Here is a 14,034-nt window from a genome sequence, read left to right as displayed (position 1 = left end):
GTCTTATATATAAGAAGTAGTACAACTAATATATGGTAATGATTTCACCTTTGTAATTGCTTAAAAAAACTACAAAAGTTGTCTATATCAGATGTACTTTTACCTAGTATACCTCGATCCTATTTCTCGTCCGTATGTTAAACTAAAAAGGGTCTTATAAGCATGAATCGAGTGTAAGTGAAGAATTTAAAGCCTTCCTTTAGTTTAACAATAGACAAAATTAGTTGCTGTAAAATAATTTCCCTATAGATAGTTTTAGGTCAAAACCAAAAATATACAAAAATTGTTTATATCGCGCATTATATAACAACATATCATTTTTGGGAGAGAAATATATAAGCATTGTGCTTAGAATATAAGTTGTATAATCTTGCTTATATTATAAAAACAGAGTTCTTTACTTTAGTAAGATATCGATGTTTTGAGAACACTATCGCTACGGCTACTACTGTTGGTTGGTAATACTTAATCTTACAATGGGTTATGATAACAAACTCACTTATTTCTTCAATCTCTCCTAAGTGAATGAAATATACCCCTGCAATCTAGAAGTACCGGGTGTGAAAGCACTACCGCATCTTAAGCGCTGTCTAACCCGATATTCTGGCCTTGTTTATTTGCAGAGCTCAGTTACCCTGTGCAACCTGGGCGTGGGTGCCACATTCGGGGAGTCCGTACTGCACGACTTGCCGCGGGACAGCACCGTAGTGACGAAGACAACCTGCGAGCTGCTGCGCGTGGAGCAGCAGGACTTCCGCCTTATTTGGGAGGTGAGTTCCAGTTTAAGTTTAAGTTTCTCCAATCGATTTTTGCCCTTCCCTGTCAAAGGAATCAATCCAACTGCCGCCTTCTGTTCCGTTTTAATGAGCAGCTGCTGTGCATGAGTTGCCGAAATGATATGCAGAAATTCGTGGAGCAAGGGCCTCGATTATTTGCGGTATTCCTGCGTCATTGTCGAAAATATTTAATTAAAATTTCAATTAACATTTAATGAAGCTCGTCGGCTCTTAGGGCCTGGGACAACTTTTTCCTAATGAAGTTCCTGGCCCTAAGCCCGAACACATGGCAAGCCGTTTGGGCCTCCGGTGTTAAGTACTTTGGCTCAGCCGCAGAGTGGGGAATTAAGCCAAATTTCTCTTCTGGCCTAAGTAGTTCTTTGTTTCGCCCATATTTATGTAGAGAATGGCATTACATTGGCATTAGAATGTAATGGCAGTCGTAGGCATTGCAATGTATCATTTATGCCCGTCTTGCATGTTTCCTCGCATTTCCATGAAATGACAGAACTCGGGGGACTGGATAATTAATTGGAAAGGCTTGCCACTCAAACGGACTAGTTATCCAGATGGATTCGATTGGTTTAATTGCAATGGAAAATGCTTTCGGCCGGAAAAGGAATTATATTTGCATTTGGCCAGCCACAAGGCAGAAATGTGGCAAAGCATCTTTTTGGCCCCAGTCAACCACAACATGGCTTACATATGCCAAAATGTAAATATTTGAGAGGCCCACACAATCGGCAAAGAGTGCACTGAGCGAAGAGTATACCAAATTGAATAAAGATCAAATTCATAGGTTCTGGCATGCAAAAAATACTTCAATTTGATGGGGAACCCTCTTGTTTAGGGCATTTCTGCCAGTGCCAGAATGCAAAACGGAATGTGAAAACTCTGTGTTAAACTCGAAGACCCCACTAACAATGCCATTCAGCCGGGGGGAAAACCCAAAGTCATCCCTGGAGGCGGCCACAAAAGGTATATGTACATCCGAGTAGAATTAGTGAGGGACGTGTGTGTTTACCTTATTTGTTATGAGGTCGAAGAAAGGACGCACAGGAGCTGGTGGGCGGAGCAAACCTCAAATTGGGGCACATACTATTTTGCAACATTATACCGACATTGGCTTACCCCAAACGAATGGCAGCCCCAGTCGAACTGAGCGATAACAAAGTAGCTGCGACAGCAGGTCCACCGCATGTCACGTATACGCAGTGTGCAACAATGGAGAATGAGAGTCGAGTGAAAGTGGATGTCGGATGTCGGATGCTGTAGAAGCTCTAGATGCAGTGCCATAAAAATGCGAACTGGGGAATTTTTTGCCAGCCAGTGCCATTGCCAGTGGCACTGCGTAAATGCGATAAAATCGGGGGGAAAATTGAAAGGGAATAGGAAAAGTGTTTCGAAGGAGTGTAAGGGATATAAGCCATTGAGTTCATGGAACTTGTCATTCCACTTTGCCCCCCCCATATAGCGCATATAAAGCATAGTCGAACATTTGATTTGTGCGCAAATATTTGCTCGAGTGGGCCAAATTGAAAACGCCAGTGAAAGCAATTGGTAGTCCCATGCGGCGGGTGAAAGGGAATTTCGGGTTAATTACCAGTCTCATTTCTACGAAACCCAGGGGCACACAAAAGTGAATACCAAACTAGCCGCCAGTGAAGCCACTTACCATCCAATGCTGCCAATTATTCCGGACAAGCAGTTCAGCCATCCACTCGAATGGATTGGCTTTGGGATGTAGTGGAAAAATGTGGTAGTCGGTTTCAATCCGAACATCTGAATGTAAGTCTTGCATCGTTGGCGGAAATTACACTTGGCACTGGCGGTAAATTCTCAGATTGCCGCCGAGTGTGCGAATATAACTCAATTGGCGGGGCCAATGGCTGGGTGCCTAATGCGATTCAATGCCACTTGATTGCTAAATATTTGCATTTAATTTCGGGCATGTTTCATACTCTAGTTGCAACCACGGAATTGCCCAACATGTGGTAATATGCGTAATATCCAACCCATAAATATTGCTGCCGACTCCATTGAGAGCCCCGTGGCATGCACAGTTGCATGTCCATGGTCATGGGGTTATTTATTTATGCACAAACACAAGTTGCACATGTGAACCCGCCGGGGAGGTTGACGAGTATTTAAGGGGTCTCCGTAGGATTGCGAAGCCTTTGGCCTGCGAGGAGACAAATTCACTCGAGTCATCAACTTGCCTGCTGCATCGCTCAATTTAAATTTCATCTGTGTTGCAAGCACTGTTCAATGAACACATTTCTTGGTAAATCCACAGGATTTACTCAACAGTTCCTTCTGCACTTTGTTGATGATGCTTTGCACTCATTTCCTTTTGGTTAAGTTCCAAATCCTTCTATCAGTGCAGATGGTTTTGTTACTTTATTTCATCGAACGGAAAATACAATCTTAGTTATCTGCCAAGAAAAGCTTTCCAGTGTTTTTTAGGGAAATAAACAGACAGAATCGATCCAAGGTTGCCATAGTTTTAAACAACAAATCTTTCAAAGCCTTGAGATAAATTACTCTGATTTAAGCCAAGCTCTCTTATATATCTCGAACCAGTTGCAACTAGAGATAATTGTTTGTTTTCGTCTAACGACTAGTTTATGGCCATACAACCATTAAAGGCGGCAATGTGCCAAGTTTCATTAAAAATTGTTATGATACGCCAGCCAACTTCCGTTTCTAGCCGTTTCGACCAATTTTCTTCTAGCAAAACAATGGAGAGACTTGAAAAAGTTTTGAACAATTAGGTTTAAGACTTGGAGAAACTTAGTGGCCACTAAATGTATAATAGGAAAGCGGGCTTTATAGGAAATTGAGTAAGAATGGTGAGCTTTAGCTAACTTTCCTGGTCATATAAATATTCCTTTAAAGAAAATACTTTCTTTTCGCTTGGAATGCAGAAAATTGTATTAGCCATTTTAGAAATTTTGCGAAACTGCTTTGATAATACAGTAATGGTTGGTTTAGCAATCAAAGGCAATGCAAAGTTTCCTCGAAATGCGAAGGTTGGAGGAAACATCACGGTTCAATTAATGTGTCTGGCATTCAAGGCGGGGGCTCTCCCGCCCCTCGAAACCCCCTTTGAACCCCCTTTGAGCGCCCAACACCCACCCAGTGGGTGGCACTCATTTTGGCGAGCTGTGCGTTTGATAAGCAAAGCGAGATTAATTAGCGTCGACGCCAACGCAGCGTTTGTTTCTTATCGGCGGGCGGAACCTCAAGTGTTGCCAAGCGTCTTCGGTGCGACGTTAACCCATTTCCAGCTAATGAGTCTTTCTGGGTACAGGAAATCGAAAGGGAAGCCAACAGAAGGTAGAAACTTTAACTTTAATGCAAATTAAATGAAACATGATCTCTTCCCACTCAAATAAATTGGAAACTTTGAAGGACCTTCATTTTTGATAAATTACTTTATAAATAGTAAGGGCATAAGCTTTAACTTTAATGTAATTTAAATGAAACATGATCTCTTTCCTGTCAAATAAATTGAAAACTTTTGAAGGAACACCTTTTCTGATAAATTACTTTATAACTAGTAAGTAGTAGTAGTAAAATTAAATTAACTTATATTACTGAGTAATAATACAAATATTTTGTTTGTTTTTTTAATAAAAAGATTGTACCATAAATATAAATGATTCATTTATTGTACTACTCCAAATTATGATTCAAGGTCCTCAATTTAATACAACTACACAGAGAGAATTATTCAAGAAAATTTTTCTTGAATTGAGAACATTTGTTCTTAAAAACCGTGTAAGTACATTTTGGTACCAATGTTCTCAATATTAGAACGAAATGGTGAGAAAAGAAAAGTTACATTGAGTTTATATATCAACTTTTTGATAAGTGTACACTCCTGACTGGACCAATAGTTTATTTGTTATGAATTACAATGTAAATAACGGAAATTTAACTTGAAAATTAAACTTGAAAAAATATCGTTCTATTTTTAAGAACATTTTCAACTCAAATGAGAACGTCAGAGTTTTCTCTGTGTACATTATGCTCGTATGTATGTACAATAGTTTCCATAGAATAGTCAATTTTCAATAAAAAAAACCTCTTTTGATATATTCCATATAAATTTAAACCAGATTATAATATATAATTCAAATAGCATTTATAGCTCAGATAACGTTTAAAAATTAAACTATGGGTACATTATACTTACATAATTATGTACCTCGAGTATCTGAATTCAGCTGCACTTGGTGGGTTAAGTCATTTGAAACATGTAGAAAGTAGGGGCTTCGGCAACCCTTGGGCCTGATAAGTAATTGCAAACAACGAGCAGGGGCGTTTGTGTGATTGTCAACTCCGTGACGCTATCAGTGTGTGGAGAAGCGTTTGGCGGCAGTTACCTGTGAGCTCGAACTCCGGTCCCAAGTGAAAGTGAAGTGACCCCACAGACTGGCCCACATGGCAGCTGGCCAGCAGCGCTGGTCCGCCCAGATTGTGGCCGGCAATGACCCGGCCTCCTCCGGCGTCCTTCTGCTCCGCTACCGACGTCACAGCGGGGGGGAGGTGGAGGCGGAGGGGCAGAGGCAGGGGGAGGAGCAGGTGGCATCCACTGTTGGAGCCACCAAGGCCACAGTGGCTGGCGCCACTTCCGCCGCCGTCAAGCGGCGAAGGCGTCTGGAACGTGGGCAGATGACGCGTCCGCAGTCGACGGCATTTGAAATGAGCAACGTAATTGGAATCCTCTGTAGCAAAAACAACCAAGCCACACTATTAATGGACATTTACGCTTTCCATTGCAGAAAAACAAGGAGTTGATGAATGACATTTTCACCAATTGCAAATTGAAGAACGGTATGTAAACAAAGCTCCATTTAATTCCAATAATAATTGTTTGTGTCACTAACATCGGGTGCAGTCAATGATTAATGGCTTGCTTTGTATTATTTTTGGAAAATAAATTTTGTTTAGTCGTGACTCGTTGTGCTCTGTAAATATGATTAGCTATATTTGTTTTGCCAGATTTTGAATACTTTTATGAGCGCATTCATCATTCACAAACCGAACTGAGCCCATTGAATTAGCAAATTAAATTCGCATTAAAACAGGCATTTCATTTGGATTAACTATAATTCTTTTATAATTATAATTAATTAACACCATGGCTGCTTGTTTAGGCTTTGGACCAAGTGTGCAAGCATCGGCAGCCGCCACATCGCCCACCAAGAGACCCCTCAGCCCCGACCATCCGAACCCAGCGCTGCCCATTACCGAGGTAATACATTGTATTTATATAGAAACACCAGCGAAGCCACCTTGGAGCACACATAAATATTATATATGTTATGTCCTGACATTGACGACGACAAATGAGTTAATTTGCTGCTCCAGAAGCTGTCAGGGGAATTAGAAATATTTATGTGTTATTCATGAGGGCGGGACACTTCCTCTGGTTCTGGTTCTGACATTTGGGCCAAAAGGCCTGGACCTTGGGGTGTGGAAATTAAAGAAATTTGAAATTCACAGACGCCGAGTCCTGCTATGAACCGCATGGGCTGGGCCCTAAGAACTCTACTCGTCGCCGACAATTCCAGTTGTTTGAAGGATCGCAAGGTGAGTTGGGTAGTTCGGGATATGTGGGGTCAACTTCTTTGTGATGCTAATTATCCCGGGGTCTTTATATTATTCTATTCTATTTCCAGGTCTCTGGCAAGCTTATCCGCAAGTGCGCCCCCGGCACCGAGCTCGTCGACTGGCTGGTCAACCTCTCGCCCATCGTCCACACCCGCGCCCAGGCGGCGGGCATGTGGCAGGCTCTCGTCGAGGAAGGAGTTCTCGCACACGGTAGGTCATCCCATTCAACCATTCGATCCTTTAACGCTCCAATGGCTCCCAAATCCTCAGTAAACAAGGAGCAGCCCTTCAAGGACAAGTGCTTTCTGTACCGCTTTCGCATCGACGAGGAGGGCGGAACGGCAGCAGCGGGCGTGCCCCAGGCGGAGGATCTCGGAGCGGCCAACGAACACATCCGCGAGGCGCTGAGCGCCCTATTCCAGCGCGGTCCGGATGCCACACTGCGTATGATATTGCGCAAACCGTAAGTACTTACTGCCATCTTAGGAACCTTAAGGATTAGACTTCAGAAAAAGGGTTACTTTAATATTTGATAGAAGAAGTGATAGATTTGATCTATAGTATATCTCAGTTTAATAGTAGCTGACACATATTAATTCTTGCGCCATAGAAAAAATATATAATGGTCTTTATAACAGATCTGTCAGATCTATTTAAGATCAACAAAAATTCTTACGGGTTCTAGTATCCACATTTAAAATCTCATAATCAAGTATTTATACCCGTTACTCGTAGAGTAAAAGGGTACACTGGATTCGTCGGAAAGTATGTAGCAGGCAGAAGGAAGCGTTTCCGACCCCATAAAGTATATATATTCTTGATCAGGATCACTAGCCGAGTCGATCAAGCCATGTCCGTCTAACCGTTTGTCCGTATGAACGCTGAAATCTCGGAAACTATACAAGCTACAATACTGGGATTAGGCATGCAGACTTCTGAGATTCCTGCGCAGCTCAAGTTTGTTTCAGCAGACGCTTAAATCTGTCTACCGCCGGTAGGTGGCGCACTTTAATCTCGCTTTGCTGCTTGCATATCTCCATTTCCCTTTGGTCCCTTTAGCTGAGTAACGGGTATCTGATAGTCGAGGTACTCGACTATAGCGTTCTTCCTTGTTTTTTATAGTTTCTTGAGTAATAAATGAAACACTCGTAAAGTTTCTCATTAAATATTCTCATATTGTGCTCCAATTTATGAACACCATCATAAAATTCCTTAAGCTACAAGAAATGCATATTAATATGCCATTCAAATTAAATGTATAATTTTAATGAAACCAACTTTTATGTAATATTTGATATGATATAAGATACGTTTTAGTTTATTTTTGAGTTGCTTGGCTTTCAAGCTGATACGAAGAATTAAGTGTCAGAGCTTGGATGTCTTGAACCGGTTAATGGATTTCCACTAACATGTTCGCCTTGTTTTAAATCTCTAATTTCGATATTCGTTTATCAACAGTTCGCACGAACGGACATCGGAGGAGCTGGAGCTGGTCTTTGAGGAACTGGTCCACATTGCCGCACTCTCCCACTTGTCGACCAGCATTAAGAGGGAGCTGTCGTCGATTTTCGTGTTCGAGGCTCATGCCCAGGCGGGTACAATATGTGAGTATCCGGCCACAGAATTCATAACTCCCCAAATGGAGAAGATGTGATTTTTAAAGAGAGCTGGGGATAAAGCCGAAAAAGTTTGGGAACTTTTTAATTAAACCCCAGCTAATTATGGCTCAATCAACGGGTCAGCCATTTGGGCTATCAGTACTAATAAGGACTTTTATCTCTTAACACGTTTAACCCATAACGACCACAAAAAACAACAGTATTCAATCAAGGCGACGAAGGACGCTCCTGGTACATCCTGCTCAAGGGATCTGTGGATGTTGTGATACACGGCAAGGGAACTGTTGCCACACTGAAGACTGGGGATGATTTCGGGAAGCTGGCCTTGATAAACGACGCACCCAGGTGAGTGATGATGAGCCAGTTGGCAGTGTCATTGCCAATTGAATTTGTTCCATTGAGGAGTTCTTAAATGACAGGGCTATCTAATACGATTGAAAGTTTTGAGATAGCTTTTTTTGGACCTCAGATCTTCTGAATCTCCCTCTTTCTGTGTGGGTTGTGTCTGGGTTGACAGCTCAACGGTACCTCGACAATGGCCAAATAGCCACAATGGCCCGAACAAGTGCAACGGATGAGATAACCGGCAACAAGCTCCACAACAGCGACAGATAACGAGCGGCATTGTGTGCCATTTTAAGGCAAACAATTGAAAATTGAAACAAAATATTAGCCAAGGCCCACGTCCAATTTGTAAGCCATTTCCTAAGCTGTCGCTTGAGCGGATGGCAAAGGAAGGGCACTATCAAAGAGTTGCCAAAGAATGGAATTCGTTTCCATTGTTAGTCGGCACAGAGCTAGAACACGGTTAAATACCCAACTTCTACGAATGGGGAATATGTTTCCATATATATACCTTTATTCTATCTGTAGGTTTGTCAATTTATATGCCTGCATTTCCGTTTTTAATACCTCAGTTGAAAGGATAACGAATTTAAGCTTCCATCCAGCTTTTTGGTTAATTGAAATGGGTAAAGAGCTTGTTTGCCTTCCACAAATATAATAAATCGCGCTGCCGTGAATCGTGCTCTCATATCAGCAGTCTGGTTAATAATTCCGCATATCGATTGAGTGTATTTGCCAACTGCAGATGCAGCTTTGGTGGCTGCAGCTGAAATCCAATTTAAAATATTTCCCACCTCTGCACTGCCTGCCATTTTCCATATTTATAGCTATTTATGGGTTTTTCAACTCGTAGGGTAATATTTTGGCCCTGGGAATATTCAATTAAACACACCCATTAAAGGGGAAAACTAATGAGTTTCACATTCAACCCACAGAGCTGCTACCATCGTACTCAAGGAGAACAATTGCCACTTGCTGCGCGTGGACAAGGAGCACTTCAACCGGATACTCCGCGATGTGGAGGCCAATACCCTGAGATTGCAGGAGCACGGCAAGGATGTTTTAGTGCTCGAGCGCGTGGCCAAGCAACGTGGACAGCATTCGGCATTTAAGTGAGTGTCTAATCAATTTTTAATGTGCCTTCAAATTTAATTGAAAGTCCGGACCGGGGTTTGATTTGATGGGTCGAGTGTGTTTGGCTTTTTACGGTCACTCTCCGCCGTGATAGAATGGCGACTTTAATAGCCAATCTCTCGCTTTCAGTTAAGAAAATGAGACAAAGAAACAATGTCGTACGTATTTCGTACTACCATTGTAAAATAAGTGTCTTCTTAAATGTTTGGCTTATTAAGAAATCATTTAAAGAAATGTTAGATTTTTGCAACGATTTTAAATCTATCTAAATATACATAATAGCAAAGAATAATAAAAAATTTGAACAATCTTTTTTCCAACAAAATAAACAAAAATAAAAGATCAAAACAGAAAATCAAAAATGTTCAAAATAGCGCCTCAATTCCATAGCTGACTGCTAAGAAACAATAAGTCCTATGTACTTTCGCGCATATTTTGTCTTCAACTAGTTGAGTTTTGCCAAGATATAAATGTATTTGCTTCTATACAAATAGTTTAGCTTAATGGTAACATAATTACAGTAGTAATTGCTTCGAGTCCTTAACTTGATACTCTCCTGATTGAGCAAAAGGTTGTTACTTTAATCGTATCAAAAACTTAAAAAGCTTACTCGAACTAATTACTTGCAGATGAAGGTTCGAGCTATGGAAGTTTGACTTTAAATATATTTTTTAAAAAGACTTTTTCTACAGAATATTTTTTATAAAGTATGTTTAGTATATTTCAAAATTTGGTTATAGAAGCTTAGAACTTGTGTTCTATGAAAAAATGAATTTTTTTTAAATATATAATATTATATATTATATATTTTCCAGATACACGGTGATGTCGGGCACTCCGGCCAAGATGCTGGAGCACCTGCTGGAGACGCGGCTGGGCCAGTCGGTGGGCGGAATGGACCCCTTTCTGGACGACTTCCTGCTGACGCACATTGTATTCATGCCCGTCGTGCAGCTGGTTGATGAATTGGCCAATTAATATCCTTTTTAAACAACACAAAAATCACCGAAAAATTTCGAAAGCCTTTATGTCAGACCCTTGCTATGCTGACCACGTAGCAACGCTTAATCCTGGCCTTTGACCACTTTAAATCCTCTTGTAGCGTAGTACTTCTAGCGTTTCCAAGGTCCGTTTAGCTGGGTTCTCTACGGTCAGGCTGCACTTTAAAATTCCAAAAAAAAACAGGCCGCTCTTATACTAGAACAACTCGCGTCCGAGTCACGTTCCCCTGGCTGGGTATACGAAACATTTCCACAGCGACAGTTTAAGTGCCGGCAGCACGCAAGCCTCAACACATGACCCTGATCCCGGCCAGTGGGTTTGGGTGTGGGTGCGGAACATTTGGGTGGCTTTTTTGCCTCGAGTGTAGCAGAAAATGCTAACCAGCAACACTTCCGTTTCGACGCAGGGAGAACAATCCAACTTCAGTCGAAACAAAAGCCACAATGATGACTTGGGTCAGCATTTTCGGAATGCCTATGAATTAGGGGTTAGAAGGTGAATGTAGATGGGGGAAAGATAGGAAGCTCTGGTCAATGATGCCTGAAACTAATCTCACAATCTGCATCGAAATACGTGATGAGTTTAATAAACAGGGAGGACCAGGCAACAAGGTTAGGCAGAATACGGGACAGAAATCAATAACCAGATTCCCCAGGACGGAAAAGCCGCTTTGGGACTGGATGACCCGGTTAGGTAGTTAGGTAGTGTGGGAAAAGTTCTGCCGGACAGATATGCAGGACCCAGAAAATCCCTTGCTAAATCCGATTCGCAATCCCAAACGAAATTGGTTTCCCCCTTAACCGCTGTGCACCTTCCATTGTGATGCCCATGAGGATGCCCAGACCCCCGAGGATCGTGAGTATATAATCAACTTCAAGAAGCGCGTGATCCAGTTCATGCAGAAGTGGGTCATGGCCGTGCGTCACGCCGCCTTCGAGGAGCCCAGTGTCTGCGACTTTATCGAGGACCTCGCCGCCGAGGTGGAGGCCGATCCCGACCTGAACGAGGAGACCAGCATAGTGCACAACGTGCTCACCCAGATGGCGCGCTACCAGGAGGACCGCAACCAGAACGCCGGCCAGAAGTGGAAGCTGCCGCCCAACGGCCAGCCCATCTGCCTCTTCAGCGGCAATGCGACGCCATCGAAGACGGTCATTCGGCCTGACGATGACAGTAAGTGTCCCTCTAGTTTTCCAGCACTCAGATAAAATATCTCATATTTTAAAGAGCCCTGAATGTCTTATACTAAACTATTAAACATAGTTTGAGTGAAAACTTGATAACAGAAACAAGCTAGAACCCACGTTCTTTATTTGAGAATGCATCTTCTCACTTATTCAAAAAAAACGTTCTTGAAATCGAAGCGAAATTTCTCTTGAATTTATTTTTTAAAATGAAAGTATTCTTCAATTTGCTTTTCTACACGAAAAGAGTATTGATTTAGTTGAAAAAATCCTTGTTTTTGTTTTTCGAGACAAAGGTATTCTCGATTTTGATTTTCAAGAAGAAAGTAGTTCCGAAAACTTCATCTAGATTTTAGGAATTTTTCCTTTCGATAAACAAACACTATGTTTTATTTTGTGTTTCTTGAAACTTAATTCACTTCTTTGGCTAATTTTGAGATCGAGAGAACCATTTTAAGCACGATTTTTCTGACTTTAACATTATTTTGTGCGAGTATGTATTTTAAGAATCAAAAAGCACATATTTTCTAAAGGATAATATATATTTATATTCTTTTAAGATATATATAACTGCGCTCGTAATTAATTTTAAATAAAATTCTAATGGTGTTCTATTTATTTTTAAGTTATTTTCCGGGTCTATTGCGCCGACCACACCTACTGCACCCTGCGATTCCCCATGCACACAACGGCGGAGCTCATCAAGGCGTGTGCCGCCGACAAGCTGCAGCTGAACCGGGGTCCCGAGGACCTCGTCCTCGTGGAGGTCCGTTCGAACGGAGAGCGCTCCGTGTTCAAGGACAACGATGTCAGCATACCGACGGGCCTGTCGCTCAATGGCCGCTTGTTTGTCTCCGTCAAGGATCACCTAGATGCCTTGGTAAGGAATTTTGTTCAGATTTCTCTCCAGGACCATCTTTTACCCACGCTTAATCTGCAGACCCAGCTGCAGGAGCAGGAAGGTCCCACTGAGGGCGTGGACATCGATCTGGAGATACTGAGCACCAAGGAGCTGGCCTACCACATCACCCTGTTCGAGTGGGACCTCTTCTGGGCCGTTCATGAATACGAATTGCTTTACCACACCTTCGGGCGGCATCACTTTGGCAAGGTAAGAAGGCCAACTTTAGCCAAAAAGTCTCAAAAGTCTCGTTTGGCTAATTAGCTTGCCCAACACTGACCGCAAAACTGTTGCCATTTGTCATCTGATTGCAAATTAAGTTAGCCCCGAGTTTTGCCACTTAAAGTAATTTAAGACGCCCCGAAACTATTGGGCTAAACTTTTGGCCGGCACGTTGTGGCTCACATAGATCGATTTCCCCATTCCCACCCACAGATCACTGCCAACTTGGATGTCTTCCTGCGTCGATTCAACGAGGTTCAGTACTGGATTGTCACCGAACTGGTGAGCACGCCCAGCCTGAGCAAACGCGTGGGCCTGGTCCGGAAATTCATCAAGCTGGCCGCCTAGTAAGTAATCCAAGAGAATCCCTTAATCCTTAAACTCATTGATATGGTAAGAGGTAAATAAAATAGTGGATCTTTTTAAAGCCTACCATCTTCATTCTTGATTACCAGGCCCGTTCTATAAAAAACACAGGTGGTATTGGTGATAGGGTTATAAAATGTTGTAGTCAATACTTATATTCAGAGCTCTTAAATAATAGTTAACACTTATTTCTAAAACTGTCTTGTTATAAGTAATAATATATATATTATACATGCTACTTAACCTTTATTTAGATCAGATATTTTGGTTTTCCAAATTTTTACACTCCAAACTTAACATTTGTCGAGTGTTCCACATACTACATATCTTGAAAAGTTCAAAAATAGTTAACTCATAATATGCGGTTTGCCAGAATGTCTTTTTTTCCCAAAAGAAAGTTAGCAGTTCTCATAAACTTCCTAAGAACACTACTAATAGAAACACCATTCCATTCCAGCTGCAAGGAGTACCAGAATCTGAACGCCTTCTTCGCCGTGGTAATGGGCCTCTCGAACATGGCGGTGTCCCGGCTGCAGCAGACCTGGGAGAAGATTCCATCGAAGTTCAGGAAGATCTTCCAGGAGTTCGAGGCCCTGATCGACCCCAGCCGCAACCACAGGGCGTACCGAGTTTTCGTGGGCAAGCTGCAACCGCCGCTCATCCCGTTCATGCCGCTGCTGCTCAAGGACATGACCTTCGCCCACGAGGGCAACAAGACCAGTCTGGACGGCCTGGTGAACTTCGAGAAGATGCACATGATGGCCCAGACGATGCGCACCATCCGCTTCTGTCGCTCCAGGAGTCTGGGTAAGATTGCTATCCCCCTGCCCCAAAAGTTATTTCCTCACTGAGTTCGATTTGGA

At 42.3% G+C, this 14,034-nt stretch overlaps 2 protein-coding genes across 5 annotated transcripts in view; one reads left to right on the top strand and one right to left on the bottom strand.

Annotated features, from left to right (window-relative positions):
- The window catches only part of LOC108018145 (uncharacterized), a 125,129-nt gene that overhangs the window by 86,554 nt on the left and 24,541 nt on the right, over positions 1-14,034 (bottom strand). The gene's annotated exons all lie outside the window — the stretch shown is intronic.
- Epac (Exchange protein directly activated by cAMP) overlaps positions 1-14,034 on the top strand; it is a 43,336-nt gene that overhangs the window by 26,092 nt on the left and 3,210 nt on the right. For 3 of the 4 annotated variants that reach the window (XM_017085356.4, XM_017085358.4, XM_036813835.3), the window contains 15 exons: positions 624-770; positions 5,567-5,618; positions 5,942-6,039; positions 6,291-6,377; positions 6,467-6,608; positions 6,669-6,861; positions 7,857-8,002; positions 8,218-8,362; positions 9,298-9,474; positions 10,312-10,473; positions 11,310-11,671; positions 12,309-12,562; positions 12,623-12,793; positions 13,019-13,152; positions 13,629-13,978. In XM_017085356.4, coding sequence (XP_016940845.3) covers positions 624-770; positions 5,567-5,618; positions 5,942-6,039; positions 6,291-6,377; positions 6,467-6,608; positions 6,669-6,861; positions 7,857-8,002; positions 8,218-8,362; positions 9,298-9,474; positions 10,312-10,473; positions 11,310-11,671; positions 12,309-12,562; positions 12,623-12,793; positions 13,019-13,152; positions 13,629-13,978 — 2,620 coding nt within the window. Of the gene's footprint in view, positions 1-623; positions 771-5,129; positions 5,496-5,566; positions 5,619-5,941; positions 6,040-6,290; positions 6,378-6,466; positions 6,609-6,668; positions 6,862-7,856; positions 8,003-8,217; positions 8,363-9,297; positions 9,475-10,311; positions 10,474-11,309; positions 11,672-12,308; positions 12,563-12,622; positions 12,794-13,018; positions 13,153-13,628; positions 13,979-14,034 lie in introns of those variants that run through there. The other variant, XM_017085357.4, reaches the window with a different exon arrangement.

This window comes from Drosophila suzukii, chromosome 2R (genome assembly GCF_043229965.1).
Source record: "Drosophila suzukii chromosome 2R, CBGP_Dsuzu_IsoJpt1.0, whole genome shotgun sequence".
Lineage (NCBI taxonomy): Eukaryota > Metazoa > Arthropoda > Insecta > Diptera > Drosophilidae > Drosophila > Drosophila suzukii.
The sequence above is the reverse complement of the archived record's forward strand: the minus strand, read 5'-3'. Positions and strand labels throughout refer to the sequence as shown.